Raw genomic sequence first — 20,599 nt, 5'->3', positions numbered from 1 at the left:
GCTTCACCGAACTTGACTTCCAGAGGGAGAAGACGATCGCAGCTGGAGAGAAGGGGGAAAGGAGCGCCGCGGCAGGACGGGTAAGAGCTTCCCTGCGCACTCTGCACCCATTTTTTTGTATCTTTGGCATATAAGACGCACCCACTTTTCCCCCCCTGTTTGGGGGAAGAAAAAGTGCGTCTTATATGCCGAAAAATACGGTATTTCTTATTTGTATGTGTTTACATGCATTTTAAATTTTACATGGTCCTTTAAGTAAAATAAAATAAACATCTATAGTACGCCTCCATGTTGCATTTGTCCGAGTGGCCTTTGTTCATCTTTTATTGATACTTGAAACAAGCATGTGGGTTGGATTCTCTGTTCATGAAGGCTTCCACTTCTCATTGCTGAGAGCCAGTAGCTAAATGGGAAGAAGGCTCATTACTGGAATCTGTAATTGCAGATATGACGAGCCTTCCTGGAACCTTACGAGTTTCTGCCGTCTGTCAATTATGGGATTTCTTTCCCTCCTCTGTGGTTTGGAATCAGCTGAGCGCCATTCATTATTAAGTTTTGATGCTAGTGACTTGAAGCTGTATGCAGTGTATTAGACTTGTATTTCACACGTAGGGAGACGGAGCTTCTTTGTTGTGTGGCTCAGATTTTCTTCAGTCACATTTCATTCAACTCTCTGCTTTTCCGGCAAGAAATGTTTGCCTTTGTCATAACAGTTTTCAAGCATATCAGCACAATTTTGTGTGACATACAGCTCATCTTGGAGAAAAAAAAGCCGCATCATTACTTAACCGCACCAGGCAAATTGCTGCTATAACTAGGTGGCAGTAATGGCACTCAATGCCGTCTTTATCTTCACGTTGGTTTGTTTTCTCAACCTTGCTCGTCTAAGCAAAGTGCATATTGTCAACGTTAATACTTGGTAATAAGCAGCACTCTCCACTAATGACTTAATGTCAAGGAGTGCGATAAAGCAAAGGTATGGAAGCTTGAAACACAAATGGAGCTGGATGAGCCTTGACACATAACCAACAGCCATTCATTTGAGGAGCTATGCGGTAACAATATGACAACACTACTTAGATTGTGAAGGGTCATAGTTATCGTCAGAAATGGGCTCTTTACTCATTACAACTCATTTTTATCAAAATTCAGCAGGGTGTCAAACTCCCTATTTACTTGATTTTACACCCTTTTTATTCCGAACACACACGTGTTTTTATCCTTTACACCAACAATATATGCTGAGAGGAGGAAGAGTGCCATATACAGCGTGAAAGTAATACTTTAGATAAGAGCCAACAGTGTCACATCAGAGCCAATGCAGCCCAATCAATTAGTGGACTTGTAAAATCTTTATTCACAAAATATAGTAAAAAAAAAAAAAAGACACCAATATTTTGCCTTGTGATCCAAATTGATATAAATGGCCCTCCACTACAAATACTGTAAAGCTGGCCATACACTGGCCCGATTTGCCGCCGTTTCGACAGCAGATTCGATCACTGGGATCGAATCTGCTGCCATTCGTTCGCGCTACATGCCGAATTTCGATCCATTTCGTCCGATCCCGTCGATCGCTCCGTGCGGAAAATTACCGTCGATCGCCCACCGGTAGGGAGCGCGTCGCTAGCGGCGTTCGAGTGCCCGACGACCGACGCAATAGAGCGGCAATACATTACCTGCTCCGCCGGTGCGACTACCCCCGGTCACCGCTGCTCCGTGTCCGCGCAGGTCTCCGGCATGCTTCAGTTCCTCCTGCCCGGCAGGAAGCTTAAACAGTAGAGGGCGCTCTACTGTTTAAACTTCCTGCCGGGCAGGAAGAAGTAAAGCATGCCGCGGCCGGAGACCAGAGCGGAGAAAACATCGGAGATCTGGGGACTGGAGTCGCGCCGGCGGAGCAGGTAATGTATGCGGGCAGGGGGAGCGGCGGCAGCACCACCACCACAACAGATTGTGAACGGTTTCAGGCTGAAATCGGTTCACAATCGTTTGCAGTAAAGGTAGCCATACGATCCCTCTCTGATCAGATTCGATCAGAGAGGGATCTGTTGGTCGAATCTGATGGCAAATCGACCAGTGTATGGCTACCTTATAGTCTTATATAATCTTATACACTGCTCAAAAGAATAAAGGGAGCATACAAATAAGACATCCTAGATCTGACTGATTGAAATATTCTTATTAAATACTTTCTTTACATAGTTGAATGTGCTGACAAAGAAATCACACAGAAGTTATCGATGGAAATCAAAATTATAAACCCATGAAGCTCTGGATTTGGAGTCGCACTCAAAATTAAAGTGGAAAAAAACAGCACAGACTGATCCAACTTTGATGTAATGTCCTTAACCTCCCTGGCGGTACAATAAATCCGCCAGGGGGCAGCGCAGCACTTTTTAAAAAAAATTTTTTTATTTAAAGCATGTAGCTAGCCTAGCGCTAGCTACATGCTTCCCCCCTCCCTTTGCTATCCCTCCCACCCCTCCGATCGCTGCCAGCGCTTTTACCCTGCAGGGAATCCCGTTCTGAACGGGATTTCCTGTATGGGCTTCCCCGTCGCCATGGCGACGATCGCGATGACATCACCGACGTCATCAACGTCGTGACGTCAGCGGGCACTCCGATCCACCCCTCAGCGATGCCTGGCACTGATTGGCCAGGCAGCGCAAGAGGTCTGGGGGAGGGGGGGGGGCGGCGTGGCGAATCGGCGGGTGGCGGCGGCGGCGATCGTTATGCACACGCAGCTAGCAAAGTGCTAGCTGCGTGAAGCAAAAAAAAAATATATAAATCGGTCCAGCAGGGCCTGAGCAGCACCCTCCGGCGGCTTACCCCGTGTCCAGCACGGGGTTACCGCTAAGGAGGTTAAAGGAGTACTGTAGAGTGGTAGGTGGAAAAGAGTTGAACTTACCTGGGGCTTCTAATGGTTCCCCGCAGTCGTCCTGTGCCGACGCAGTCAGTCACTGATGCTCCAGTCCCCGCCTTTGGTTCACTTACAGAATTTGCAACTTTAAAGTCAGAAAACCACATCACCAGGAGTGTACTGCGCAGGCCCAGTATGGCCTGTGCCTGTGCAGTACGCTGCTGGTGACATCAGGGTCAACTTGGCAGACAGTCTTATTTCTAAGTATCAGGAATCAGGAATTCTTTATTCGCCAAGCATGACCGGGTCATGCTCGGAATTGGTTTTGGCACAGTACATATAGCTCAGGAAGAGACAACGATAGGTAGCATAGAGCAGCAGAACAGAGTTTACGCTACACTTACATACAGAGAGGACAAGCAATTACATTTACATTATATAGCACTTAACATTTTCATTACATTATATTAGCAGCAATTTGGCTCTAGCTAAGGTCACTGGAGATGGTAGTGCCCAGGAGACGGGCACAAGGCACTCTAGCCACTTCTGAACCGTCGATGTGAATTGGTGGTGGGGTGGGAGTGGATTTCCTGAAGTCAATGATTAGCGCTACAGTTTTTGTGGTGTTGAGCACTAGCTTGTTCTCCTTACACCATTGGGAGATTCTTTCCACCTGCTGACAGTACTCCTGGATGTTGTCCTTGGTGACGAGTAGAGTTGGGCCGAACCTCCGATTTTAGGTTCGCGAACCTGGTTCGCGAACTTCCGCGGAAGGTTCGGTTCGCGTTAAAGTTCGCGAACCGCAATAGACTTCAATGGGGATGCGAACTTTGAAAAAAAAAAATAATTATGCTGGCCACAAAAGTGATGGAAAAGATGTTTCAAGGGGTCTAACACCTGGAGGGGGGCATGGCGGAGTGGGATACATGCCAAAAGTCCCGGGGAAAAATCTGGATTTGACGCAAAGCAGCGTTTTAAGGGCAGAAATCACATTGAATGCTAAATGACAGGCCTAAAGTGCTTTCAAACATCTTGCATGTGTATACATCAATCAGGTAGTGTAATTAAGGTACTGCTTCACACTGACACACCAAACTCACCGTGTAACGCACCGCAAACAGCTGTTTGTGTAGTGACGGCAGTGGCGGGTTCACTGAACACGAATACAGTGGCGGGTTCACAGAACAGGTATGCAGTGGCGGGTCCACTGAACAGAACAGGTATGCAGTGGCGGGTTCACTAAACAGAACAGGTATACAGTGGCGGGTTCACTAAACAGAACAGGTATACAGTGGCGGGTTCACAGAACAGGTATGCAGTGGCAGGTTCACTGAACACAACAGGTATGCAGTGGCGGGTTCACTGAACAGGTATACAGTGGCAAGTCCACTGAACAGAACAGGTATGCAGTGGCGGGTTCACTGAACAGGTATACAGTGGCGGGTCCACTGAACAGAACAGGTATGCAGTGGCGGGTTCACTAAACAGAACAGGTATACAGTGGCGGGTTCACTAAACAGAACAGGTATACAGTGGCGGGTTCACAGAACAGGTATGCAGTGGCAGGTTCACTGAACACAACAGGTATGCAGTGGCGGGTTCACTGAACAGGTATACAGTGGCGGGTTCACTAAACAGAACAGGTATACAGTGGCGGGTTCACAGAACAGGTATACAGCGGCGGGTTCACAGAACAGGTATGCAGTGGCAGGTTCACTGAACACAACAGGTATGCAGTGGCGGGTTCACTGAACAGGTATACAGTGGCGGGTCCACTGAACAGAACAGGTATGCAGTGTCGGGTTCACTGAACAGGTATACAGTGGCGGGTCCACTGAACAGAACAGGTATGTAGTGGCGGGTTCACTAAACAGAACAGGTATACAGTGGCGGGTTCACAGAACAGGTATGCAGTGGCAGGTTCACTGAACACAACAGGTATGCAGTGGCGGGTTCACTGAACACAACAGGTATGCAGTGGCGGGGTCACTAAACAGGTATACAGTGGCGGGTCCACTGAACAGAACAGGTATGCAGTGGCGGGTTCACTGAACAGGTATGCAGTGGCGGGTTCACTGAACAGGTATGCAGTGGCGGGTTCACTGAACAGGTATGCAGTGGTGGGTTCACAGAACAGGTATGCAGTGGTGGGTTCACAGCACAGGTATGCAGTGGTGGGTTCAATGAACAGGTATACAGTGGCGGGTCCACTGAACAGAACAGGTATGCAGTGGCAGGTTCACTGAACAGGTATGCAGTGGCGGGTTCACTGAACAGGTATGCAGTGGTGGGTTCACAGCACAGGTATGCAGTGGTGGGTTCACAGAACAGGTATGCAGTGGTGGGTTCAATGAACAGGAATACAGTGGCGGGTCCACTGAACAGAACAGGTATGCAGTGGCAGGTTCACTAAACAGGTATGCAGTGGTGGGTTCACAGCACAGGTATGCAGTGGTGGGTTCACAGAACATGTATGCAGTGGTGGGTTCACAGCACAGGTATGCAGTGGTGGGTTCAATGAACAGGTACACAGTGGCGGGTCCACTGAACAGAACAGGTATGCAGTGGCAGGTTCACTGAACAGGTATGCAGTGGTGGGTTCACAGCACAGGTATGCAGTGGTGGGTTCACTGAACAGGTATGCAGTGGTGGGTTTACAGCACAGGTATGCAGTGGTGGGTTCACAGCACAGGTATGCAGTGGTGGGTTCACAGCACAGGTATGCAGTGGTGGGTTCACAGCACAGGTATGCAGTGGTGGGTTCACAGCACAGGTATGCAGTGGTGGGTTCACAGAACAGGTATGCAGCCAGACAGGAACAAGTTAAGCCTAACTAATCTTTCCCTGAGAGACAGTCTGCAGCAGCTCGCCCTACTCTCACTAACGCAGGCAGCACACGAGTGACCGTAATGGCCGCCGCTGCCTGCCTTATATAAGGGGGGGTGGGGCTCCAGGGGCTAGTGTAGCCTAATTGGCTACACTGGGCCTGCTGACTGTGATGTAGAGGGTCAAAGTTGACCCTCCATGTGCATTATGGGGCGAACCGAACTTCCACAAAGGTTCGCCTGCGGGACGCGAACGCGAACCACTGAAGTTCGCATGGAACCGTTCGCAGGCGAACCGTTCGGCCCAACTCTAGTGACGAGACCGACGATGGTGGTGTCGTCGGCGAACTTGATGACCTTGACTGAGTCTGCCTTGGATCTGCAACTGTTTGTGTAGAGGGAGAACAGCAGAGGAGACAAGACGCAGCCTTGAGGGGCACCTGTGTTCGTGGTCATGGTTTGTGAGTAGATATCACCCAGCCTGACGGTTTGGGTCCTGTTGGTGAGAAAGTCTGTGATCCAGAGGCGTAGGCTTGAGTGAACACCAAGTGTGGCTAGTCCTTCTTGTAGGATGCGTGGACAAATAGTGTTAAATGCCGAGCTAAAGTCCAGGAGTAGTTTTCTGGCATACGTGGCCATAAATGGACAAGATATGTCAGAAATGTGTGACCTGAGCAGGATCTGTCCTGCTAATCACATAATAGGTGGGCTCTGTAGTAACTCCTGCTGCATTCTGCAGTACCTGTAACATTTTGCTCCCAGAAGTAAATATAGTGGAGCTATCTGCTGAAGACAGTTGCAAAGAAATCTGGAGCAAAAGTGCAGTATTTGCCAAGAGCAAATAATCCGGTTTCATCAGTTAAATTAAACAAGGGTTCTCATTGGCTGATCTTGACAAACTGATCTACTTTTTGTCCAGTGTTCTTGTACTGTACTTGTCATTTGAAATTAGACCCAGAAAGCAGAAATACTAACAGATGTGAAACTGTGTGAGTAGTAGCCGGGGCACTGTAGTAACACTCTCTTAGAACTCACTATTCAGACAAATAACAGCACACAGCTAGCACTCTAATCATTTAGTATTTATACGTTTTGTAGAGTTTCTTAAATTCAGAACAAGTCTAAAAACAATTGTAAGCAGCACCATATGGACTATGTGTTTTCGGATACTATTATATTTCAGCCGCAATGAATTCTGGTGATGAAGCCCCGTATAGGAGAAGGTATATGCTGAAAGTTTGCTTTTTTGTTGTTACTTTACAAAAGCTTTGACGATTCAGGTTATATACCATCTGCTTCAGACATTTGTGAAGATCTTGTCTTACGCTGTTGTAAAGATGCAAGGCAGTCTATTTTGGTACAGTGGACAGATTTCTGTACATCTGTGCCTATATTACAGTATGTCAGTTGTAGTTTAGTTCTGTATAGCTGTAAGCCAACATAGCGAGTGAGCCGCAGCAAGGTCAGGAGGTGGAGATGCCTGTCAGCTCTTTCTGTCTCTAATGATATGACAACTGCAAATTGGTGCCTTAAGCAGAGCCCACAGTCAGTCATTATGGTCAGGCCTCAGTCTGAGCCTTCCATAATATAATTTCAGAAGGAAATGCTAACAGGAATTGTTTGCATACAAAAGGCTAAGAGCTTAATCTGCTAGGAGTCCTATGTAAATGCCTGGTACATTCGAGGTTAGGCGGCACTTTGCATATTAAGCTGTAAATTATATTTCTTTTGGCACACATGTATATTTATTCAACTACTTTTTTACGATACTAATGCCTTTTTCTGGCTGCTATTCTTTAAGTCCTTGTTATGCATTTCATACTCTATCTGTAACCCCATATACAAATACATGCATATGGCAGACCAGTTTTGGCTTTGAATTTGGGTTGTGGGATGAAAATACGGAACACAAGGAACATGCCTTGCCAATACATGTGAAACATGCAAACACTGTACATGTAAACTTAGTGAATATAATATTTCTCCATAGCCTGTAGGGCACAGGTGTTGAATTCCAGTCCTTGTGGGCCAGATCCATGCCAGTGTTTGGGATGGATTGAGAAATAGAGAAATGTGTTCTACCTGATGGACCACACCTTTCTTGATTCAGTCCCATCAATTAAATTGAGCTTTGCCAAAAATGTTTGAGTACCTCGGCCTTTGAGAACTGGAGTTAAACATCCCTGCAGTATCGCATATGCGCTTTGCCAAAACTGATAACAACATTTCCTGTTATTCAAAATGTTAAACTTTACAGACTTTTGTAGAACTGTGGTGTATGTTTTCTTTTTATATGTGTCTTTGTGCATGGTTGGATTGTTATCTGGCGGATTGGTTGTAGTGTAATACACCAGAAAGCTACTTAAAGTGGACCCGAACTCTTGCACAGGACAGAAGGAAAACAGAAATGCACCCTGTATGTATTCAGAGAGTTTAGGCTGTCTAATTCCCCATTTGTTTCCCCCCCCCCCCCCCCCCCCCGTGTCACATAACTGTCTATCGCAGATAAGCCCATTTGAAAGCACAGGCTGTTAACAATATGTCTGCTTCCATGAATCAGGAAATGTTTGTTTTATTATTCTGTTGTGTATCTTTTAGAGCAGCGAGGAGGTCTGAGTTCAGGGCCACTTTAACCTCTGATTAATGTGAGCTTAAAAAGATCAGTAAGCTGGTGCACCTATTGCCGGGCTAATTCCATTCCTTTTTCATTGTAATAGCAATGATCTGCTGTGTGCTGAAAATGCATCCAGCAGTGCATTGTGAGCTGCATCAGATGTGTTGCCATTGCATTGTTTTGGCACCACATCTGGGCGGCAACTGATGTGCAGATTCCGTAAACCACCTCCAAGGGATTCAAAAATGCATGTTGACAGAAACGGTGAATCTGATAAAATCAGACATTTTTACCACACTTCTTGCAAATCTGGCATTGTGTGGACCTAGCGTACTTTAATTTCCAGCATGTAAATAATTTTAAAATTGTCTGCTTTATGACTTGTAAAACTGAAGAAACTGCATCTCTTTTCTCTTTCGCAGTGCCTATCAGGTTGTAGTAGAAGAACTGAACCCCCATCGCTCCAAGAGGGAGACTGTAGGAATGGAATGTTATCAGGTTCCAGTTGCTTACAACAGTGCTGGGAGTGGTGGCTCCCCATACTACTTTGCTGCAGAGCTTCCACCTTCCAACCTTCCCGAAGCTGGACCTTTCACCGTTGGTGACAATAGGACTTACCAGGGATTTTGGAACCCACCTCTTGCTCCCCGCAAAGGTTATAATATCTACTTTCAAGCTGTGAGCAGTGTTGAGAAGGTGAGCATTTCTGTAGATTGGGCGTAATTGGTCTGTTACACTGATAGTTACAGTTATTTTGGTTGAAAAAAGACATACGTTCATCGAGTTCAACCTGTTAAAAGAGACACTGAAGCGAAAAAAAATTATGATATAATAAATTGGCTGTGTAGTACAGCTAAGAAATAAAGCATTAGGAGCAGAGACATAAGTCTAATATTTGTTTCCAGTACAGGAAGAGTTAAGAAACTCCAGTTGTTATCTATGCAAATAGCCGTTGAGCTCTGCGACTTTGAGGGCCCTTTTCCACTAGCAGTCGCTAGCGTTCACGCTGAACGCTAGCGATTGCTGAATCGCAAAAGTGCAGGAAACCTCAGGCGATTGCGTTCACGATTTTGCTATACACTGTACTGCATAGCAAAATCGCGGCAAAGATCGATCCGCGGCGCGAACGCGTTTGACAAAAAAAAACGGATCGCGGTTGTTGAAATTGCCTTCAGCGATTCCCATGTTAATATGCAAACCGTAGCGATTTAAAAAAATCACTAGCGGTTTGTGATTTTGCGATTCAGCATCGCAAATGCTGCTAGTGGAAAAGGGCCCTGAAAGTCGCAGAGAGCTCTGACTTCACTGATTAGGTTATCTTAACTGTATTGTGTTTTTCTTTTGCAGAGAACAGTTCAGGACAGGTCAAATGTTCACTGCCTGTTCTGTTAAAACTTTTAGGGCCTGTAGAATGCTGAGTAATGTGTAAACTGCAAATATTACAGAATGGTGCAATGTTATAAAAAAACAGCTGTATAACTGAAAATAAAAATATGAGAATAATTTTTTTGCTACCAATGTTCTAGTAATTACCCCTACTACACAACCAATTCATGATATCATAATTTTTTTTTTCGCTTCAGTGTCTCTTTAAGCAATGAATCTTCATAAACTGAAAACTTAAGCTAGATCACCTAAAGACCATGGAGACTAGTATAAAAGTACACCTAAAGTGGAGAAAAAAGTAAGCTATTCACCACAGTACTGGAAAGCCTCTGGATTGTCCAAAAACTCTGTTGATTTTCCAACAGCCCACCATACTAGCACAGGGTCCCTTTATACATACTCCACTAACGCCGGTTAAATAGATTTCTCGTGTTTTTGAGCACCGACATGGATGAGTGCATTCGGACTGGAGATGCTCCAGTTGAGTCCACCTCATAGGAGGACTCTACAGTCCATTCCCAAGTATAAGGAAGCACTTGCCCAGAGAAATAAAGTGGAGGATGAGAAACTTTGTTCTACTGGACGTATGTGGACCTTAATCACACATACCCAGTCTGGAAGTACTTATCCATGACTGGGAGCATGGCCAAAAGATGATGCGGAGTGGTGGGCTCTATGAGGATCCGAGAAGCCTTTGGACCATACAGAGGCGTCCCACAACTGAGAATAAGTAACTTTTGTTTTGTTTTTTAATCACTTCAGATGTGCTTTAAGCTATACACAGCTGACTTCCTCAGTAGTCATCCTATTAAAAGGCCTACCGATATCCCCTTGAAATAGACAAGATGGTGTGCACATGCAAACACAGACTTGCCGAACCTAGCATATCCTGTTGAAGAATTTATTCTTATGTCTGTATGCAATATAAAGCCCATCTCTAAGCACATGTATTGATTTTGTATAGTGTGAAAGAATTTCGAACTTTTAGCAAGTTGCTGTCAGTGCCATCCTAACTACCGCTGGTAAGAATACCCCTACTTCCTTTCCCAGCCACACCAAAAGTTTACCCTTTAAAGCCCATTTCCAGGCATCTCTGTAAAAAATACACTGCTGTCCAATTTCAGAGAAGCAGAAGAGAGTCCCTTCTGGTGCAGGTGTTAGGGGACTGAAAAACAACATTCCACCCTCACATACTTTTAGGATAGCAGGTCTGATAACTACAGATGAGTTGCCAGGTTTAACAAAATGAACTTGAATTTTAGATTGTGATAAAGGGGGATCTGCGGTGTTGGGTCAAACACCTACCTGTCAGAAGTTGTTTCCATTGTGCTCAATTTCAGGCTCTGCTAAAACCATGGTGCACTGGGGGCAAATTAAAGGCACTTCATTAAATTTGAAGCCAACAGCAATTTTTAGACCAATTGCAGCTTACAATTGCTTTTTTTCTAAGCTTAAATATAACATATGGGGAGCTGTACCCTCTAGTGATGTAATACAGTACATTTATTATCTGTGACATTTTCTTTGAGGACTGGTGAAGGGTCTTGCTCCTTTGCCACCTCCCTAAATGAACATTGTAAACTTTGAATAGCCATTCCCTCTTGATATATTTAGTTATGGGGTTATGACATGCTTTACAAGACTGATTACACATGTTCTTGTATGCAATGAAAGTGTCAATTTTAAACACATTTTTTCTTTGGCTGGATATAATATAGTGTGGGAAATTTGCTGATTTGGTGGTGTTCCCAAATTTGTCTGTAGGGAGCTGAATAATGCTATCGTCTTGAAGCATCTTCCAGAAGCTAAGCAGTTATGTTATCCACGAAGATATTCCATGCTTGTAAGGGCATAGTATACCTATTTATCCTCTGTTAAAGAGGAACTTCACCCTAAAGAAACATACTGTCATTAAGTTACATTAGTTATGTTAATTAAAATAGATAGGTAATATAATCTCTTACCCACACTGTTTTAAAAGAACAGGCAAATGTTTGATTTCATGAGGGCAGCCATCTTTTCGGTTGAAAGGAGGTGACAGGGAGCATGAGACACAGTTCCAACTGTCCTGTGTGCTGATCACCCCTCCCAGTTGCTAGGCAACATGAATAGCAACATAGGAAATCCCATCATACTTTGCAAAGGATCATGGAAAAAAAGCCCGGGCAGTTTTCTTTGATGGGTGGAGCTTAGCTAAAAATGCAGCTACAATTGATGCTTTGGTAAAAGATGTTTCTGATGCTGTGAAACTGTTAAAGAAACACCAAGCCTTTTCAGTTCTGCTGAGTAGATTTTTAGTCCAGAGGTTCACCTTAAAATGTCTATTCTCAGGGGAGCCATTTGGGCTCATCTTTTCTCAATCTAGCCATTTTCAGGTGGTAGTTTTCTACTGTCTATGGACAGCTTTATTTGGCCTTGCATAGAAGTGCAGGGATTTTTTTCCTTTATGCCATGTTTACTATATTTTGCTTAGTTTTCCTTTTTCCCCCTCTTTTTTTTTTATAAACACGGCAGAGAAAGTAAACAAGACTGCTTAAGGTCAGGACTGATGCCTGTGAATGATATCCTTGTTTAAACTGAGTAAGAGGAAAGCACAGCATGAAGAGAAATAACACAAGATGCTTTAAAATCCAATTTGAGAATCTTCCTGTAGATAAGTAGGATCTTACTGGAGACCACAGCATCCTTGTTGCAGAGTTACCATGCCAGGTGTCTGGGGATTAGGTGAAATTGCTAGGATATGCAGCAAGATTGATAGATGGGGATCTGTACCTGAACATGTAGAAATAAAAGGAAATTGAACGTGTTTTTTTTCTGCTGTTGTTTGTGATTTTGATAGTATGATATCTGTAAAATTGTTAGTTTGCAGCATTATTTTGCTGCCCTTCTGGTAATAGAGGTCAAGTCACAGTTTTAAATGATTATGCATCCACTCCGTGTGCATCAAACTGTTGTGCTAGCAGGATTATCTCTTTGGAGGAAGCTTCTGCTTCTTACTTTATTGGATAAATTGATGATTTTTATTTATTCATTAGTAACAGAAATCTGTTGCTAATGTTCTTGTAGCAGTGTGTGCAGGAATAAGCGTGAAGCTGATGATAGCATAGCTTCCTTATTATGGCCCAATTCTGACTTCTTTGTTGAGACTCATTTGAATTTTTATTTGCTATTTGAAAATGCTTCCCTGATGTCCTTGGCTTATGATTTTAAACATCTTTGTAAATAAGACTTCCTAGTAACACACTAAATTAAATAGAACATCATGTTAACTTTTATCTTTTTGTAGCATATAAAGTTATATCATTCAACTTGAGAATTGTTCATTTAAAGGGAATATGAAGTAAAAATAAACTTATGATATAATTATTTGTATGTCTAGTACAGCTAAGAAATATATCATTAGTAGCACAGATATGAGTCTCATATTGTTTCCAGTACAGGAAGAGTTAAGAAACTTCAGTTGGTATCCATGCAAAAGACCAGAGCCACACGTTCCCTGTTCTGCCCTGAGATTGGCTCACAGTAATCATGGGGAGCCTAACCGAGATGCAGAAGCTCTGCTGTCACTGAGATAGCGCAACGACGGAACCGCGGTGAGGACCGCGTGAGTGCACGGCAGTGGACAGTTGGAATCTACTTCCTGTCAGAGCCAAACGGCCACCTGCAGAATGTAGATTCTAACCACGTCCGTACGGAATCGGTTAAACCCTCAATCTACTAACAAACCAGTCAGGCAGTAGAGGTCTTAAATGCAGGATTTGTATTTCACTCGGATGGGACTCTTGCGCAGCAAGGATGGTGGTTGGACTTTGATGGTGTTGGTATAGAATAGATTGTACCAGCTATAAAGCGAACAGAACCAGCTTCTATTTAGATGGTCACATGACTGCAATGGTGTATTTAAAGGTAAGTTAATTAGTAAGCTCTACATTCATCTCTGCATAGACTGACACTTTGTTGTAGTTTATTTCAGACTCAATATATATTAGCTAACAAAAGGTGTATCCCACTGATGCATGTTTTCTTTTTCACCAGGAAACTAAAACACAGTGCGTACGAATTGCAACTAAAGGTAAGAACGTGCTGCATCCGCCAAAGAATACTTTAGGCAACCGATGTATTTTGTGAAGTTTTTGGTAGCCGAGTTCTGTTTGTTTCTTGCATTTGTGTCCACAAATGCAAGGCGCATTCACCTAGTATGCTCCTGTTATCAGGCACACAGCATGTACTGTAGGGAGGGGTGCAGAGCCTGGGAGAGATTTTTCCAATATTTCTCACGTGTGCTTTGCTGGGCCTTGTTCTTGGAAACAGCTGGAGAATTAGCAAAGCAAAAATCTATCTTGTTTGTTTAGAAAAACATGAATTGTAGCAATAGAAATCTGTTCTATGTCTGTACATTCTGCTTCATTTTCATAATCCGCAGTTTGAGAACTGACCTGGGAGGATGTTAAAACCTCCCTGGCGTTCAATGCCCCCAGGATTTCTGTGCAAACAGTGATAAAATTAATTTTTATAACCATTTTTTTCCTGTAACTTGCCAAAATGTGTCAATCTAGGGTTTAGTATACAGTTCAGGAGAGTATTGATGTGTATACATGTTTATACTGTTCACAGCATGTTTTGTATGGACGTATATATCTGTCAATACCACTAGGGAGGTTTTACGTAAAGGTGTACGGTGAAGCTCGAAGGAGGAAGATATACATTTTCCTTGATTTATTTGGACATGGATATGTAGATGTGCTGTCTGTAGCTATTCTCTGACATATATAAAAAGTCTAGTAATCCCCTCCCATGTGTAAACTACACCCATCCTATTTCTTTCTTCAAAGTAAGAAACCAGGAGGACCAGCTGTGCTTATAGCCTAATTTCGGCTTTGCTTGTACTTGCTTTAAAGTCAGAAGAGGGTTATCCTAAATGCTGCCTAAAAAATGCATAATGCTGCATCAACTTGGAATTATTTACATATTTCAAGTCAAGTGTAAAATTGGCAATAAGCCAAAACTTTTTACTAAATGCCTTTAGATGTACGTGGCAAAGGAATATGTGGAAGCAAAAATGTCTATAGACATTCACGGCAAGCAGAAGTAGTTTTGTTCTAAAACACTTTAGACGTCAGTGGCATATCAATGTGGAAACACAGAAATACCTATAGAAGTCTACGGGTTAAATGCACAGCAAGGTAACTGATACCCCTGAATGCCGGTGTACATTGGCCCATTATAATCTATGGGAATTTTCCAACAAATTATTTGATTTGCTACTCAGAAGCTCAAAGCAAATCTGTGCCAAAATCATTGTATAGATATGATGAGTGAAAATGAAGACATGCCTACTGTCTGTTATTTGTGATCTTCATGTTCTCTAATTCAAGTTTTCAATCTATCCTGGGGAAAGAGGAAGTGTTTAGTTCTTTGCCCCGCATTTGCTTTCTTCAGTGTAAAAAATACTGTTGGTTCACCTAAAACATTGCCCTGTGTCCAGCTGTCACTTTTGCAGTGTTTATTTGCAGCTGAAACAAGAAATGTAACCGTTTGTTATGGGCAACTGGCAAAACACTTCACTCCCATAAGGCCCGTTAGTAAGGTTTGTGGAAAACAGGGAGCGATCATAAAACAGCAACACCCATAATAGTTGCACAGGCTTGTAATACTTTATAAGCTTGGCATACAGGTTTGCTTTAAATTGCTTCCTCTAAACGCCGATGTGAACAAGAAAATGTTGTGATTTAAGGATTTGAATTGAAAGTTGGATGAATTGCATTCAAAGTCACGGTGCTAGGTCTTCTCAGGGCACTGCTCACCTTGAGTTGCTGTCTTTCTGCTCCTTTGCCTGCCTGTCTTGTCACACAACTACAGTGAACCATGATTGTCATTCTCCCAGGTGAACTTTCTGCTGTCACTGTGATGTCAGAAATGATTGGGTGCAAAGACAGAAGTACTTCTAATGCTCAGCTAGTCTAGAAGAAATGCAGTATTATAGAGCAGGCTAGCAAAGGTATCTGCAAAATCTATACAATTAATTACAAAACATAACAAAGAGGTTAATCTTACAACAAGAGATGGTCTCTTATCAATGGTCCAAGCTATCTTGAACATCAGGGAGACAAGATGTTCTGAATCACAGTACACCAGAAGGTACAGCGATAACGGGGCAGAACAGAATATACATATAATGGGCTTATAGTTTGCTCAGCACAAGAGAACCTGTCTTGATGCACAATACTTTATCAAGAGGTGCCTGGCTCTTCTACTGACCACATATGCTATTGCTCCGTTATTGCCTGATGAAGCAGGATCAAACCTGTGAAACACGTTGCATATTTGGAGTTCAAAAATAAAATAGATTGACTGTCTTTACTACAGTCGTTGTGTGTCTACTTGGAGGAGGTAAGTCCACCACTACCTCCTCTATTTACCAAGAATTTGGTTTTTAAGCTCGTTTAGCTTCCTTTTATCCTTTTGGCGCCTCTGTTCTCCTGCATAATACTTTATCAAGGTAGCAGTGATTATAATGCATATGATTAAAATACTTTATACTTATACAAGTTCTACACACATGTATTGTGCCCCAGGACAGATGTAGAAACTCACGTCTTCTTGGTATGGAAGAATTGAAGCATAGCATGTTCACCCTTTTTTTTTTTAATATGTGGGGAAATATCTAGTACTGTAATGCAATCCTGAAAGTAGACCCTTCTGTCAGGAAACCTTATTTGCTGGAATGCTGCAAATAGTCACACAAGCAGTCAATAGAAACCTTCAGGAGGAAGGGCCAGGACTCCAACTCCAGCAAGCAGCAATTAATTTACTGATCATTCCTTGCAAAGAATATTTGAGCCACAAATGTAAAGAAAGTGGACGCTGGTGGCTTATGTATTTAAAATCGTATAGAACCTGAATTGTCCAATAATCTGATTTTAGAAATGGGTACCAATGCTGGGAGGGAGCAACATTTTACTTGAAAAATGCACAGCTACCTACCAAAAATATGCTTTCCTACACAGCATCAGTTTTAGGTCTTCACATCGCCCCTGCCCTGGAAGTGTCTAATCCAGGTGTGCTGCTTTGTAGTGTCCACGTGATGGCGGTCCAACTTCATCCAACCCCCTCCACATGACTGTGCCAGGACTCTGTGTAACCCTACTGTTTGTGCTTCTACTGTGAAAATGCATGGCCAGAAACAGTAATTCGAGCTATAATCGATCAAAAGCAGTCAAAATGTACAGCCAATTCCTGTGCAATCAACAACAAAAAATCATCAGAAGTTTGATTTTCAGCCCAATAGCAATCACTTTTCAATGACAGAACAGCCAAAAGTGTATTTGATTTAAAGGGAACCTTAACTGAGAGGGATATGCATATTTCCTTTTAAACAATACCAGTTGCCTGGCAGTCCTGCTGATCTCTTTGGCTGCAGTATTGGCTGAATCACACACCTGAAACAAGCATGCAGCTAATCCAGTCTGACTTCAGTCAGAGCACCTGATCTGCATGCTTGTTGAGGGGCTGTGGCAAAAAGTATTAAAGACAGAGGATCAGCAGGAGAGTAAGGCAACTGGTATTATTTGAAAAGGAAAAATCCATAGCCTCTTAGTTTAGGTTCCCTTTAAGAAACAAACCTAAAGTTTGATCAAACATAAATATCAATGCATGTATGGCTACCATAAATGGTCTGCAGACCAACACAGTTTGGCATAAGACGTATACATTTTGCATCATTTACACCTGTTTACCAAAAAGGTGTGTGGATGTGTGTGTTTGTGTGTGTTACCGAACACAGAAGAGAGGGAGGTATCACATGTCTGTGGGAATAGCAGACGATTCCTCGCAAGCGTGTTTAACGATATGAGCGTTAATACATGCTTTTTTTTTTAACTACTGTGGCCAGTGGTTTTCAATGAGGAATCTCATACGTTGTATGGAAAAGTAGTGCGGGTTACATCTTTTGTTTTTTCAACGCTATACAGAATTGCACATGGGCCTTGTAAACACAGCAGCCCCATAAGCAATCATTTGTTGGATTGCAGTAAAATGCATGCAATTTCCCCATGTTTGACCCCTGCAAAAATCTTTTTCTGCTTAACTTACCTACACATCTACACAGCTCCGGTGCTCCCTGGTGTCCCGCTGGCTGCCCATAAGGCTCACTGACTCATTGGCACTTCTGCGCCCGCTGACAAACACGGCCACATCCCTTTCAAAGCTCAGAGCCATAACATTATGATTACTTGTCTTGTACTGTTAACTATTGTATTGTTTATTTTGTATTGCTATACACTGTAGTCTATTGCACAGCACCACAGAAGATGCTGGCGCTATATAAATCAATAATAATAATAATAACTTACAACTTGTAGCGGTGTTTACATGCATACCCCTCCCCCACCCCCGTCCAGGTTACATTGCAAGAAAAATAACCTAACACTAATCCCACAGTGCCAATAACTGTGCTTTAATGGTTGAATTTACATGGAATTTAAAGCTTCATCTTTTGTATTATAGTGTAAGGAGGCCAAAAAGCTCTCAGAAATAGTGTGTCTGACAGTCTGAGTCCCAAGGGTTCCTTTTTTTTTTTTTTTTTTTGGGCTTTGTGTAGATCAACTGGAATTTGTAGGACCTACTCTTTACTTATTTTATTTTTCTCCTGGTTGAACTTGATGGATTTTTTTTATTCAGCCAAGCTATGTAACTATATAAATGGCACCCTACAGTGGCATCTATACCTATAACTGTTTGTCCATTTTGAGTGCAGTTTCGCTGTAAGGGCTAAACTTATTTGCTAGATTTAGATTTGCTAGATTTAAAAAAAAAATCAAAATTTCTCTTGATCCGTTTGTAAACAGTCAGTCAAGGAACGCAATTATACTATTATTTTGATACTTTGAGATAGTAGTTTCTTTAAGATATCCATTTTTATTGCATTGGGTAAGAGATCTAAATATATTTTTCTTTGTATGACATCCTACTGTGAAGCATTTAGACAAGCACTTTCTACATTAAACTGTAAACACCTTAGAGAACCTTCGTATCACTACACTTTCTGCTTTAAGGCCTCTATCTAGTGAGAAGTGGCTTAATGTGCAGTTAACTATACATTATCATTCATCCAGGTTAATGGGGGTTACTGGATCATTACTGCATTTGTTCAATTATATGCCTCTTTCCCTCTCCCCAGTGGCATTTTCTGCATCTGTTAGCTTCTTTCAGTTGTGTTTGCTTCTTTTTTTTTTCTATACCTCACTGAAGCCTTGCTGTAAATCTTTATGCGTCTGTTCCTCTGCTGAGCTGTTAGTTTTCATCTTTAGACAGCTCACCTAATTAAGTTATTGCTGAACCTTCTTTCTGACACAGAAGCAGTGGGGTGGCAGTAGCTGTCACTGTGGAACTTGCCACTTTGATCATTGTCCTACAGTCCTTTGGTCCATGCACTGTTTATCCTGTCATATGCAATTCAGATCAGCATTTGCTTTGTCACAGAGGATTTAGTTCACTGCTCTCTTTAGAGACCTATCTTTGCAGTAAGTATTGATCAAACTGTTGTGTTTCATCAATTTTGAATAAGGGTCATTGTATGTTAAACTAAATTCCAATCACATCTTACTGAATGTACAGTATTTAGAGAAGGTCTTTCAACCTATTTTTCCTAGTTGGTTGAAAACCTGTAGCCACTTCATGGCAGTGTTGTTAAAAGAAAAAAAAGTGTATCTATATTTTACTGAATAAAAGAAAAATCCTTCTCAAATCATCTCTATTTAGTTACAGTTTTTAACCTACTACAGTGTTCTCCCCGGGCTCTTCTAGCCGAGTGCTCCACCCTGCTAGTTTTGGTAAGCACCCGGCTGACATCGGCTCACTTCCTCATCCTCCTCCTATACTGTAAGCAGAGCTTGCTCAGCCCTGCATTCCCCCGTCACTCCACCCAGTTACTTTTTTATGCCTCCGGACTGGAAAACGTTTCTGGGGAGAATATTGCTACTGTATTACATAGACATACTATCACAATGATACGTGATGAGGTAACGTACTAGTGTATACACAAACAGTAGTACGTAAAGCGTAGTCAGGATCAGGCCGTAGTCGTACACAAAGTCAGAGGTATCGAGGTACAGAGTAGCAAGGAAATATCGTAGTCAATAAAAAGGCAGGGTCATACACATAAGTCAGATGTTAGTCGTATTGTAAGGATCAGGCAATAACAAAGTCAGGGACAGGCCGAGTCGAACACATGTATCCGATGGCAGTGGTACAGAATGACAAGACAAGAGTGAGGTCAAGAGGCAGGCAAAAGTCGGTACACAGATAAATAAACAATAAGATGATATATTACGATAATATAACTAAAAAAAACAAGACTGACTAACTAGAGTACATATATATTGTGCATCTACACAATATATTAATGTAGCTCTCGAATCTCACTAGCTAGGCCAAGAACCGGCGAACTGATTAGTATCAAGGCCAACGAGCAAGTGAATACTCTGGCCTTAAATACCCAGGAGGCAGAGCACAAGCCCAGCCCCCAGAAATGACAGCACCTCCTGCAAAAAGGTGTCAGCTGATGACCTCACCGCTGACACCCCATCAGGCACACCTCCTTAGCCTATAAAGACAGCTCTGAGCTACGCGCGTCCTGCCAGAACAAACACGCCGACCCACATCTATAGGGGAGCCGGGGATGCCATCATTTTGTTTCATGTCTACAGGGAAGTCGAGGATGCCTTTAATCAAAGAGGAAGAGGAAGCTTGCTCCAGCTGCTCCAAACTATCAGAGCAGCTTGCAGAGACCACAGAAGGTAAGTTTGTTACACATACCTCATAACAAACCTTGTGTTTCCCCAGGCCTCAACTTTATAGTTGTCCATGTTTCATAGTGAAAACCGATTTTCTTTACTCTCAGCTGTTAGTAAGATG

At 42.8% G+C, this 20,599-nt stretch overlaps 1 protein-coding gene across 11 annotated transcripts in view; it reads left to right on the top strand.

Moving 5' to 3' along the window:
* The window catches only part of PTPRK (protein tyrosine phosphatase receptor type K), a 571,635-nt gene that overhangs the window by 380,581 nt on the left and 170,455 nt on the right, over positions 1-20,599 (top strand). For all 11 annotated transcript variants that reach the window (XM_068231517.1, XM_068231508.1, XM_068231514.1 and 8 more), the window contains exons 12-13: positions 8,722-8,995; positions 13,721-13,757. In XM_068231517.1, coding sequence (XP_068087618.1) covers positions 8,722-8,995; positions 13,721-13,757 — 311 coding nt within the window. The remainder of the gene's footprint in view (positions 1-8,721; positions 8,996-13,720; positions 13,758-20,599) is intronic.

This window comes from Hyperolius riggenbachi, chromosome 4 (genome assembly GCF_040937935.1).
Source record: "Hyperolius riggenbachi isolate aHypRig1 chromosome 4, aHypRig1.pri, whole genome shotgun sequence".
Taxonomy (NCBI): Eukaryota; Metazoa; Chordata; class Amphibia; order Anura; family Hyperoliidae; genus Hyperolius; species Hyperolius riggenbachi.
This window is presented reverse-complemented; position numbering and strand designations above follow the sequence as displayed.